This window comes from Ceratotherium simum, chromosome 15 (assembly GCF_057802395.1).
Source record: "Ceratotherium simum simum isolate JZ-2026a chromosome 15, ASM5780239v1, whole genome shotgun sequence".
NCBI lineage: Eukaryota > Metazoa > Chordata > Mammalia > Perissodactyla > Rhinocerotidae > Ceratotherium > Ceratotherium simum.
The window spans coordinates 21,521,510-21,535,074 of record NC_141914.1 but is presented as its reverse complement, the minus strand read 5'-3'; the positions used below and the strand labels follow the sequence as shown (position 1 = coordinate 21,535,074).

At 36.2% G+C, this 13,565-nt stretch overlaps 1 protein-coding gene across 2 annotated transcripts in view; it reads left to right on the top strand.

Annotated features, from left to right (window-relative positions):
* GSK3B (glycogen synthase kinase 3 beta) overlaps positions 1-13,565 on the top strand; it is a 199,096-nt gene that overhangs the window by 89,987 nt on the left and 95,544 nt on the right. For both annotated transcript variants that reach the window (XM_004436530.3, XM_004436531.3), the window contains exon 3: positions 5,025-5,108. In XM_004436530.3, the coding sequence (XP_004436587.1) occupies positions 5,025-5,108 (84 nt within the window). The remainder of the gene's footprint in view (positions 1-5,024; positions 5,109-13,565) is intronic.

Below are 13,565 nucleotides of genomic sequence, written 5' to 3'. Positions count from 1 at the left end.
ACGTTCCCACCAACAGTGCACAAGGGTTCCCTTTTCTCCACGTCCTCGCTAACACTTGTTATTTCTTGTCTTTTTGATAATAACCATTCTAACAGGTGTGAGGTGATAGCTCATTGTGATTTTGATTTGCATTTCCCTGATGATTAGTGATGTTGAGCACTTTTTCATGTTCCTGTTGGCCATTTGTATGTGTTCTTTGGAAAAATGTCTGTTCAGGTCCTTTGTCCATTTTTTTTTTTTTTTTTTTTTTTTTTGGTGAGGAAGATCAGCCCTGAGCTAACATCCATGCCAATCCTCTTTTTGCTGAGGAAGACTGGTCCTGGGCTAACATCTGTGCCCTTCTTCCTCTACTTTACATGGGACGCCGCCACAGCATGGCCCAACAAGTGGTGCATTGGTGTGCGCCCAGGATCCGAACCTGGGCCACCAGCAGTGGAGTGCACGCAGTTAACCGCCATGCCACAGGGCTGGCCCCCCTTTGCCCATTTGTAATTGGATTGTTTGGTTTTTTGCTAGTGAGTTGTATGAGTTCTTTATATATTTTGGCTATTAACCCCTTATCTGATATATGATTTGCAAATATTTTCTCCTCTTCCATAGGTTAGCTTTTCATTTTGTTGGTGGTTTCCTTTGCTGTGCAGAAGCTTTTTAATTTGACATAGTTTCACTTGTTTATTTTCACTTTTGTTGCCTTTGCTTTTGGTGTCAGATCTAAAAAAATTATTGCCAAGACCACTGTCAAGAAGCTTACCTCTATGTTGTCTTCTAGAAGTTCTACAGTTTCAGATCTTTAGGTTCTTTGAACATAATTGCTGCTTTGTATTCTTGTCTGCTAAATCCAACAGCTGTGTCTAGCCAGTCAGTTTCTATTGGCTGCTGTTTTTTTTTTTTTTTTTTTTAACCTCAGTATAGGTCAGCTTTTCCTGTGGTTTGCATGTCTCACAAGTTTTTTTGGACAATTGAACATTTTAGATAATATATTGTAGCAACTCTGGATTCTAAGTTTTTTTTAAATCCTCCTGAAGATTGTTTTGGGATTTTTCTTTACAACTTCCCTGCATCTAATATATAGAATCTTTCTCCTCCACAGTTTGAAGCCCCTGAATTCTGTTTCAAATTTTTTATTCTAGGCAGCTATTGGTTAGAGACTGTGCTCACAAATTTGAGTTTATAAAGCTTCCATCGTTTTTTGATGATTCTGTACGTGGATTGGAGAGTACTTTCAAAATTTAGGTAGTTTTTAAGACGACTTCAGCTTTTACTTTATCCGAGGCCGTCTTGAGTCTCCTCTGCATGTGTGCACAGCCTTTCCGCCAGCCAGGGATGTGTGGAGGGCTTATTTATTACCCCTTCTATGCCCCTCTCATTTCCAGGGTCTCCCTCTTAAATTTCTTAGTGTTCTGCCAGTCTGTCATTTTCCTCAGCTGGGACTGCATCCTCAGAGTAGCAGAGCTGTGGGCTTTCTTACTTTGTTTCCTATCACATTGCTACTTTTACTGCCAGTGCCACTGGACATGGGGTTTTGCTCTCTGTTCTAAATGATGGTAGCTTCCTCTGGAAACAAAATTCCTGGTTTTCATGGCCACCCGTCCCCTGGTAAAACTACCTCAACTGTCTGAGCTGGGGGTGGGGGAGTGGTGGTAGCATCCCCTGGCATGAAGGCCACTGCCACTCCCCCCCACACACATACACTGTCTTAACTCCAATATCTAGCCATATTTCATGAATAAATGCATCTCGATTTCTTGTTGCCTTTGGTTGATCTCTAGAGCCCTGAAATGGTTGTTTTTATAGGTGTTTTGGGGGAGTGAATTTGTCCATCTCTTCATTCTACTGTAGCTGGAAATCTCCTCTCGTTTTGAACTTTCTGTCTTCTTAGTCCATCTCCTGTGTCTCCCAGCCCCACTTTAATTTACTCTAGTTAGGCTTTTGTCACTACTGTTCTACTGAAATCACTCTTGTAAGAGTCACCAGCATCCTGCATTTGCCATATCCAATTGTCAGTTTTCTGTTTTCATCTTAATCAGCCTTTCAGCAGCTTTTGGCATAAATGGTCACTCCCTTTTTCTGAAAACTCTTTTTTCAGCTTGCCTTCTAAGATAACATTCTCTCCTGTTTTTCATCCTACTTCATTGGCTTGATTCATTCACTTGTTTCACTCCTTTTCATACCTACGAGTATTTTTTTTTTGTCTGAACTTCTTCCCTAAGTGATACCATTGGGTCCCCTTGTTTAAGTCCTCTTCATGCAGATGACCCCCAGATGCATATTTCCAGCCCCAACTTCTACCCTAAGCCTCAGTATTTTCACTTGGATGTCTAATAAGGATTTCGAATTTATTAGATGGAAAACAGAACTTTTGACCCGCTTTCTCCCTCAAATTTATTCTCTTCAATTTTTAGAATGATCTTTTAAAAAGGTAAGTCAGATCATGTCATTTTCCTGGTCAGAACCTCGTTGGCTTTCCTTTACATTTAGTGTGAAATTCAGTTTCTTTCCATGATTAACATATCCCCTGCCTACCTCTTTGAACTTAACATATCCCCTGCCTACCTCTTTGAACTTATCTCCCACCTCTCTTCTTTTATTCAGCATGCTGCAATCGCTTTATCCTTCTAGCTATTTTTTGAATATGCCAAGCTCACCTCTAGGCATCTACATTTGGAGCTTCCTATAACTGCAGTGCTCTATCCCATATCTTCACATGGTTCTCATGTTCGTATCATTCGAGTTTGTGTTCAGATCTTACCTTCTTTATGAGGTCTGCTCTGGCTTCTCTATCTAAAATATAGCCCCTTCTCTCTATCATGTTCTGTCCTCTTACTCTACATAGAGATCCATTGTTTATTCCTCCCTGTCCTCTGTAGACTGTAAGTTTCACGAGGATAGGAACTTTGTTAGATTTATTCGCTGCCATGTCCTTAACACTGAATAATGCCTGGCACAGAATTAGGTACACTATATTTGTAGAATAACTGTTTTCTATAGAATTAGTATGTCATTAGTGAACTAATAAAGAATGATTCAGTAAAAATGGCTAGGCTTGGGTTGTACATTTACATGCATTAGTAATATATGTTGTCTATTAGTTGTATATTTAAATGCATCTTAGGCATGAACTTTGTTTGCCTAATACTGACTTGATTAATACTTATAAATATTGCTGTATGAAATTTGTATTTTGGGTCTTTTATGGAATTTTAAAATGAGAAAATTTAAGCCTCCTTTGTTAAAGAATAGAATATGAACAGAAGAGTAAGAGTAGATGAATATGTAAGTCCATGTACTTGCTTCACTTATGCATCTTTTCTGATAAAAGATAGTATGCATAATCTTTCACAACTTCTGTTATCTGGGAATTTAATAGTTCTCTGTTACCTTGGCTAATGAGTCTGGAAAAATAGATAGCTTATTTTAACATAGTTGGCTATGTTGAACAATCAATCTTAATATGTGTATATCATGAGAGGGAGTGAGTCCTAGCGTGCTAGTAGTTCTCCCGCAAAACTAGCTACCTAGATGTGAATTGGCAAAATATAGGCATACTGCCAGAAATAGCTTCAATTTGGAATGGAAATGGGCACAGTTTTGGAATTGGTAACGTTTTCTATGTCCTCTGCAACAGTCAAAACTTAGAGTCCAACATCAGTTATTACCTTTGTTAAAACAATTATACTGTTCTGAGTTTCTATTTATTGCTTCAGCTATAAACATTTTATAGCAAGTAATAGAGTGAAAGCTTGGTGTCTCACAAAAGAATTTTAAATATCACTGTATACATAAGCCTAACTCTCATGGTCAGTTTAAAAGGACAGAGAAAGAGTCCTCTTGAGTTTCCTGTTTCCCTGAGAGGACATGCTAAAACAATCATAGAGCCTATTGGAAGTTTCTAGAGGAAGAGGAACATTCGCTTATTCCTGCTACCATCTTCTAAGAACCGGAGCCTACTCTGCTCTAGGACAGTTCTGCTTATTAGGCTCCTCGTCCCCTATGCATCCTCCTCCTCTTTTTTTGGCCTTTTTTTCTAACCTTAACAGCATTTCCCTTCCAGATTCCCAGGTATATACTTTATGTTGTCTAGCTCTTCTAAGTCATTATTTTAACTGAAATTTTAGATTTTCGATCCATGTAGCTGGTATTTTGGTATTCTTTCTTTGTGTTATGTAATTTGGCCTTTATTAACTGGATTTCTGACAGCCAAATATATTGTTGGAATTTATCTTCTTTGTTAATATATACTCCTGATTATTACTGCAAAACTTAAGGTGTTAGGAAGTCATTATATTATTTAATGTTTTCTTTCCATGAAGAATGAGCGTAACTTTGAAACTCTCCGAAGGGAAAATTATTTGTGTGGTGCATTAATTTATCAGGCCTGTATAATTTCTAGTATGCCATATTTTAACTCTCTAAAACTTAGCAACTGAGCCCTACTAATGGGGCTGACTTTCAAATTTTCCACTGTATCTTGGAAAGCAATAGGGCTTGTAAGGGTTTTCTTTGCACCCAAATTCATTTGTGTGGTGAGAAATTTGATTTTTATTATAGTTGCAAAAAATTACAGTAGTAATAGCTCATTTCAGATATCTTACATACAATAGACCAGTGCTTCTCAAGCTATTTGTGGTGAAGTACTAGTTTTAAAATTTCTGATTCATTAAAGACTGATATTTTTGTAAAATACAATACAAATGAATTACTAGAAAAGTGAAATTTTAAAAAGTACAAAATATAGGCCCCCCTTTTTATTATAAGATTCATAGATATAAAATTTTCTGTCAGATTGCTAGAAGAGATTGTAAACACCTATTCTCAACTTCTGTATTTATTTTATTGCAGAGCAGTAATAAATAGTTCGTAACAAATAGTTTGCAAGTCAGCACTGGTCTATAGACCATACTTTTCAGTGACATATCTAGACCCTGCTGTTTGTAGTGTTTAATGTTATTTCAGAAGCATCTTAGTCAATAATGATGAATAGCAGTTATCCTTTAAAAAAATATTTTCATGTGTTTCCTTTTCAGAACCGAGAGCTCCAAATCATGAGAAAGCTAGATCACTGTAACATAGTCCGGTTGCGGTATTTCTTCTACTCAAGTGGTGAGAAGGTAGGTCTTGTAGAAAGTGTGTACTGAATATTCGATTGACTTGTTATTCCTCTAGAAGTAGTCTCCGTTTTTCTCCCCCCAACTCGCAGTGAAACAGTTTTGCTAACTGAATGGAAGAATTCCAAAACACAGGCCCTAGTGTCTGAGCTCAAGAAGAATCATTGAATGTCATTAGTTATATCAGGAAAATGTTAAGGAAAAGATGAAGGGAATGAACTTTTTAGAATTTTCTTCTCTTTTTAAACATCTCTCTTCAGTTCTAAAGCAAATTTATATACATTTTTAAACCTTTCTATGTTCCTTATGTGCTTCTGGAGCCCCGTGATAGTTCACTTGTTTATTGGAGGGAGGGAAAGGATGCCATTTTGTTACGTGGAAGTATTAGAAAGGAAGGGGAAGCAGGAGGACTTTGGTAGGACCAGAATGAGACTTAAACATTGGGAAGCAAGTTTAACCTATCCTTGGCTAGGGAAAAAGTTGGAAAAGATATAATGTTATAGAGCTGGTTATATTAAGTGGTCACTATTTATGACCACATTGAATTCTGTGAAAGCAAAGGATAATTAAAGAAGATTTTGTTGTGAATTCCGCCTTCCCCCTTGGTCTGTCTTTCTTTTCAGAAGATGCAATAACTAATGTCATTATACTCACTGGAGTTGGAAGCAGAGAAAAATCTGTTTCTTCTGTTTTACCCTGGTCTTTTTCTTTCTGCCTGTTCCCTGTTCCTTCTTCCCAGGTTCAATCTTTCCTTATATTTTTCCTTCACTGGCTTGGGGTGAAGGGACTGGACAGGTAACAAACCACTTAATCTTTTGGCTAAATAAATATGACTTTGGATAAGTTCACATGATGTTTTGGGCCTCAGATTTTATGCATATAATATCTAAAGTCCTTAGATCCATAATGTCTCTTGATTTCTAGCCCAGTGTTCTTTTTACTTCGCATAACTGTTTCCCAGTGTACTAGTTTAATCATTTTCCATTAAGTTTTATTTAGATTATTTCCTTAGAAATTCTTTTTATTCATGACAGAGCCTGTAATGTGGCTTAATAGCTATGTATTAAGCCAGGATTGTGCTATACATGCCTATAGATATATAATTGTTGCATATATGTGTGTGTGTGTCATAGCTAATGTTTTAACAACCATAATTAGCAAATTGGCCCTTTAGTGACACTTCTCAGGTGCCTTTTTTTTTTTTTTAAAGTTTAAATGATGCCTCTGCTTGTATTGGGGCCTGTAAACCGTCATAAGTGTGTGAGCTCTTTTGTTTCTAAAGCCAGTTACTTCGTTCATGCTACTTTTTTTTATGCTACTTTTTTTAAAACCTAACAAACTGTTATTGTTTTTAATCTTACCTATTTTGGCATGTCTTTACTTTTTCCTGTCCCTTCCCAAATAAAATTATGGAGTATCTGTTACATTTACAGCACTCTTATAATGGAATTTTGCATCCTTATGGCTTTTTGTTATTAGATGCTAGATATTATAATACTCCAGGGAGGAAAGTAAAGGTCAGAATTATTTGTTCCATGAACCACTCCACTGGATTGCATGTAGATTGATTTGCAAAGGTCTCCTTACAAAGCTCCTAAACCTTTTGCTTGGGCACTTTATTTTAACTCATATAACATTCGCTGTATACCAGGCACTGTTTCAGTGCTTTAAAATATTAACTCATTTAACTCTTATGAAGGTAAAGAGCAGAAAGGGAAGAATATCAAACCTTTTGAATGTAAGGTTCTATTTGTGGTGGCACCTAAAGGCTTACCTGTTTGGTTTTGATTTGGTGGAAGCCCCCATCACAATCTTCCCTCACCCTCACTTAGTCCTTCTTTGGTGGTGGCAGTGGACTGACTGTTGTCTGTGTATCCCAGAGGGTAATTTCCTCCCTGCTGCTATTCAGAGCTGCTTATTTATCTTAAATGGTCTTACAAATAAAGAGCAATTGAGAAGTCATTAAGGGAGATTAACCGGAAGGACAGTGAACCTCTTTCTATTATAAAAAAGAAATACACTTTCTAATATTTTATTTATCTCAGAACTTTCTCTTGAGCATTGTAAATTTTCCAAAATAGGAAAAAAAGACACCTCTAAGTTTTGGATAGCTCCATTACAAAGAAAGAAAAATTGTGATATATTGCTGAAAATAATGATCCTTCCTTGTCAAAAAAAAAAGGAAATTTTCTGAAGATATGCAGAAATATACAGTTTCAGGACCTCCCACAATCTTCCAGCCAATGAAAAGCTAATTTCTCCTTGTCCTAGTCATGATCTGCACTTCCGTTCTTCTGAATTGTTCTGGCAGGACTAACATATCACTCAAGAGACCAGGTAGTAAACTTATCTGTCCCATATGAGAAGATGGATTCTGCTCTAGGGTTAAGAGCTCAGGTTTGTTGTTATCAGTTCTAACTCTCTGAGAGCAAGTTACTGAGAGTGAACTCAGAGCTGCTGTTTAGAAAGGGATCTAAATGTCTTATGAAATTCTTACAAATCCTTGAAGATGATTTCTCTCTGAATGTGTCAGTCCTGTATTAGGTAGGCATTTTTCTAATGGAAGCTTTATGTATTGTCTTTATGTATATATTAGCAGAGTTTTGGGGGAGAAAGTAATAAATTAATAGTTTGAGATGCCTGTGGGACATGCAAATGGAGATGCCCAGTAGACAGATATGTGTGTGACTTCATATGTGATGCTGGGGAGGGTGCTAAGTGGAGAGATGACATTGATAAGGTTGGGTAGATAGGGTGTGTAACCATGTAGTGGAACTCTTAGGAGTTCAAGAAGGAGGGAGAGGGGATGTTTGAGGCCAGGACACTCAAGAGCCAACAGTTTGCCAATATTACCTTCGGGTCCTGAAATATTTTGAACAGTGAGATCAGTCTTCAGTTGAGACAGCTGCAAGGAAACCAGTGCCTTTGGGTGGGATCCAGGTTTTTCTCTAGGGCAAGGCAGTAAAAAGGACCCTCTACAAAGAGACTGGAGTTCAAAACTCCATGAAGAGTTTCTTTTCAGGGTTTCAGATTGCTCAGGGGAAAGCTCTAGGCAGGAGGTCAGTGATAAGAATGTGAGCCTAAAAGAGGTGTAAGGAGGCAGTTAGGGGAATGAGTTGAGGGCATTGTGAGGATGAGAAAGAAGAATAATTCAGTGTTTCAGGATTACAGGGATGAAAGACTTGATTAGGTTCCAAGATGGATGAGTTCAAATGTATGTGGGAATTTTTGTAATCCTCTCATCATCATTATTATCATCTCTGACTCTCTTTCCCTCTGTCATTTTTTTATCGCTCTCTTCTTGTAAGTCTTTTCTCTCCTTTCTCTGCAGTCTCTGTTCAATTTCTGAGTTTCTGACCCTTTTGCTCTGGGCTCTAGGTCTCTTATCTTTCTGTCCCTGAGTTTCTGTCCCTCTCTCTTGGTCTATGTCACCCTCTCAGATTTCTTTTCCCTCTTTAACTATGGTGTTGGGTGTCTGTCTCTCTCTCTGTGTTGGTTACTTCCTCTATGCATCTCTATCAGCCTCTTTCTCTGGGTTTTTCTACCCCTCTTTTGTTGGGTTTCTATCCATCTTATTCTGTTACTTTGATCTTTTCTAAATCTTTGTATGTATTGTCATCTGTCTTGAGTCTTCTTCATTCTCTTTCTTGTGTCTCTTCTCTCTGAGCCTTTACTACTCCCTTTTAGGAAAATTTTAAAGAAAAATATTGTACTCACTATCGCGATTTTGACTTCAATTCTACACGTCTTATTCCATATGTACCTGTTTTATGTAGTTGTATGAATAATTATTTATAATCTTATTAAATATTCCAGATCTCATAAAAACATTCTCTTGTTGCCTCATAATATTTGCAGTTATTGGTTGTATAATATTCCATGGAGGAGTTGTACTACTCCATGGAATATTGTTGTACTACTGTTGTAATACTCTTAACTACTCCCCCGTTGTTATTTTTAATTTTAGAATTGTAGCTGAGCTACCCAAGGCCTCATTATAATTTTTATCCATAAGCACCTTTCAGCTCTGGGTGAAGTTAAAGTAAGATTATTGTAATATTTAGCAAATATTTCCACTGACCACAGTCTGACTGATTGGTTAGGTCTGTTTTGGTGACCTTCTCTTCATTGTGCTCCACCCTGGCATTTTAAATACTGTTTTCTTTAAGAATTATAAATAATCAGTTTTTAGCCAATAACTGGGGAAAGGAGTAGCCAGAGTAACAGGAAGAAGGAGGAATTAAGTCAGGACAGAGACTAGAGATGTGACCTAATTAGTCTTAGCCATAGTGTTCTGGTTGGAGTTATTAGTATTTGCTATGGTAACTGGAGCATCATGTAGTCAATTAGTATACTGTAGGTTGCCCAATAAGTTTTAGTAACAGATTTAGTTCAGAGTAAGTAGCTCTCTTTTCCCTTTATCAGAGAATAATGGGATTTTTGAGTGTTTTGCAAGTCTGGGCTTAAAATACTTGTTTGAATTCCAAGTATCCTCTATAATAGTGTTTTTTTAATATCATATTTGGCAGTAGAAACCCCATCCTCCCAAATGACATTTTATGAATAACCCCTATTTACAGATAGAAGAGAGAAAAAGCAAAGTTACTCTGATTGAAACTGGGGTGTGGGACCAGATGACTTGGCCATCTCTGAGTTGCAGCTCACCTCTGTAGAACCCTAGGACTCTGAAGGATGTAGTATGTAAACCACATTGTGTCTTTACAGGAGTCTTCAATTTTATTTAAATCATTTAATAGTTTTCTTTAAGAAAAATTTCTGTAAGTAACCTTACATGTAAAAATATTTTACTTGTGATTCATCATAGATTGATTACATAAATAATAAAGAGATAACCTTCCTTAAATAAAACTCTCCTGCTACTTGTATGAGACAGTTTAAATAGCAAGAATAGCACATTGATTTCATTCCTCATACCAACTTTGTTCTTTTGATAGTAACTGTGTGGAGGGCTGTGTGCAGAAGGGGAAGACTGTACTACTGCTTCTGGGATCAGAGGGAATGCTGTGCTTGATTATGCCTGTTTGCCACTAGCCTTGGAGAGGAAAGAGTAGGGATGAGTCCATTCTGAAAAGTAAAGAGTACTGGCTTTGTAGCTAGAAATAGTTGGGTTTGCATGCCAGTTTTGCTATTTGATAACAATATGACTGGGCAAGATATTTACCTTTGTAAGCCTTTTCCCCCCTCTCATCTGTACAATAGGGATTCTGTAAGGAAAAAAATGTAACAATATTTATTAAGTGCTTATTATAACACCTTGCATATAATTAACACTTAATAAACATTAACTTACTATTTTACAAATTATTGCTTAACAATAGCAAATATATATTGCACTTGCTATGTGACAAACATTGCTCTAAGCTCTCCACATGTACTTTATAACTCACTTAAGCCTCACAGCAACCCAGTGAAGAATGGGTACTGTTGTTATTCCCCATTTTATAGAAGAAGAAACTGAGGTAATAGCAGTTAAGTAAATTACCCAAAAGTGGTACAGCTACTGAGTGGCAAAGTTAGGAGTCATCTCTAGGCAGTCTGTCTCCAGAGTCTGTATAGTATGCTATACTATTTAGCATAGAATGTAGATTTCTCCAGAAGCAGTGTGTTAGAAATATAACATTTAAAAACATCTTGGTAATGATTGTTGAACAAGTGGAGATTGTGCAATATCTACTTGGGAGAACTTTTAGAAGAGAATAAATAGCCATTTGCTGTATAATAATAGTAGTAGTAATAATAATTATAGCCAAAACATTATGTGTTGCTTACTATAACCAGGCATTAATCTAAAGACCTTACTTATATACTTTTCTATTTTTTGGAAGAGGTTGAGACGGATTGTTGTTAATTCCTCTTTAAGTATTTGTTAGAATTTACCATTGAAACTATCTTGTCCTGGACTTTACATTTTTGGGAAGTTTTTGATTACTGATTCAGTCTCTACTTGTTATATAGGTTTGTTGAGATTTTTGTATTTCATCTTGAGTCAATTTAGTAATTGGTGTGTTTCTTGGAATTTATCAATTTCTTGTAGGTTATCTAATGTGTTAGCACACAGTTGTTCATAGTACTCTGTTATAGTCCTTTTTATTTATGTAAAGTCAGTAGTAACGTCCTCACTTTCATTTCTGGTTTTAGTTATTTATGCCTTCTCTCTTTTTTCTTTGTCATTCTAGCTAAAAGTTTTTTGTTGATCTTTTCAAAGAACTAACTTTTGCTTTTGTTGAATCTATTCTTTTTTCTGTTTTCTATTTTATTTATCTCTGCTCTAATCTTTACTGTTTCCTTCTTTCTGCTAGGTTTAGTTTAGTTTTGTTTAGTTAGTTCTGTTTAGGTTTAGTTTTCTCTTCTTTTCCTAGCTCTTCAGGGTGTAAAGTTAGGTTCTTTACTTGAGATCTTTTTTCTTAGTGTGGGCATTTACAGCTGTAAATTTCCCTCTGAGTGCTGCCTTCCATAAGTTTTGGTGTGTTGTATTGTTTTCATTTATCTCTTAAGTGTTTTCTGATTTTTCTTGTTTGAGTGTGTTGTTTAATTTCCTCTTTGACCTGTTGGTTGTTTAGAGTGTGTTGTTTAGTTTCCACACATTTGTGAATTATTTGGTTTTCCTTCTGTTATTGATTTCTAGTTTCATCCCATTTTAGTTGGAGAAGATACTTTGTGTGATTTCTTTCTTTTTAAATTTATTGAGATTTGTTTTGTGGCCTGTCCTGGATAATATCCCATGTGCAGGTGAGAAGAATGTGTATTCTACTGTTTTGGGGTGGAATATTCTATATATCTGATAGGTCCAGTTGGTTTATAATGTTGTTCAAGTCCTCTATTTCTTTATTGCTCTTCTATCTAGATGTCCTGTCCCTTATTGAAAGTGGTGTGTTAAAGTCTCCAACTATTGTTGTAGGATTGTCTATTTCTTGCTGCAATTCTATCAATATTGGCTTCATATATTTAGGACTCTGTTGTTTGGTGCATATATGTATATAATAGTTTCATCTTCTTGAATTGACCTTTTATCAAAATTTAATGTTTTGGATGCCTTCTATTCTTTTTCTTGCCACTGCCCTTGCTAGAACCTTTAATACAATGTTGAGAAGAGATGAAAGCCGACATCCTTGTCTTGTTCTTGATTTTAGGGGGAAAAAACATTCAGTCTTTCATATTTGATATGATGTTAGCTGTGCGGTTTTTGTAGATGTCGTTTATCAGGTTGAGGAAGTTCTCTTCTATTCAGAGTTTGTTGAGCATTTTTATCATGAAAGGTTGTTGGATTTTGTTAAATGTTTTTTCTCCATCTGTTGAAATGATCATGTTGTTTTTGTCCTTTATTCTATTAATAAGGTATTTTACTTTAATTTTTTCAATGCTAAACCTACCTTGCATTTCTGGAATTAATTCCATTTTGGTCATGGTGTATAATTATTTTTATATGTTGCAGGATAGTATTTTTTAGAGATTTTTGCATTTATAGTCATAAGGGATATTGACTAGTAGTGTTGTCGTCCCCCCCCCCCCCCCCCCCCCCCGGTCTGTTGTGATATCTTTGTCTGCTTTTGTTATCAGGGTAATACTGACCTCATAGAATGAGTTGGGAAGTGTTTTCCTCTTCTATTTTTTTTTTAAGAGTTTGTGAAGAATTGGTGTTAATTCTTTGAAAGTTTGGTAGATTTCTCCAGTGAAGCCAACTATACCTGGATACTTGTTGTGGGAAGTTTTTAAATTACTGATTCAGTTTCTTTACTTGTAATAGGTGTATTTAGATTTTCTATTGCTTCTTTTGTCCATTTTGGTAATTTGTTCATTTCATTTAAACTATCCTACCTATTGGCATAAAGTTATTCATGCTTGCCCTTAAATTTCTGTTTATTTCTGTAAGGTCAGTTGTGATGTCACCTCTTTCATTCCTGGCTTTGATCATTTGAGTCTTCTCTCTCTCTTTTTCGTGGTCAGTCTAGCTAAAGGTTTGTCAATTTTGTTGATTTTTTTTTTTCAGTGAACCAACTTCTGGTTTCTTTTTTTTTTTTTTTCTTACTTTTCTCTCATTCATTTATTTCTGTTATAGTCATTATTATTTTCTTCTAGCAGCTTGCTGTGAGTTTATTTTGCTCTTTTTTCTTTTCCTCCTAGTTTCTTAAGGGGTAAGTTAAGGTTATTGATTTGAGATCTTGCTTCTTTTTAATGTCACTTTTTGGTCAAAGTTTGTGCCTAAAGTTTCCTTAGCTGGGTATATTTTTATCCTTTACCATTGCATGTGTGAGTGACTTGGATGCTACTATCATAGTTTAGGGAGTTCATTTTTATTTGTCACATGTTGAACCAGGAACTAGTAGCTTGGAATTTCTCCTCTGATTGCTTCTGAAAGGGTACAGCCTTGGGCATTCACAGTCTTTCTGACTGCCAGGTATGAGTGTGATTTTGCTTCCTGGGAGTTGCTCTTGGGTCAGA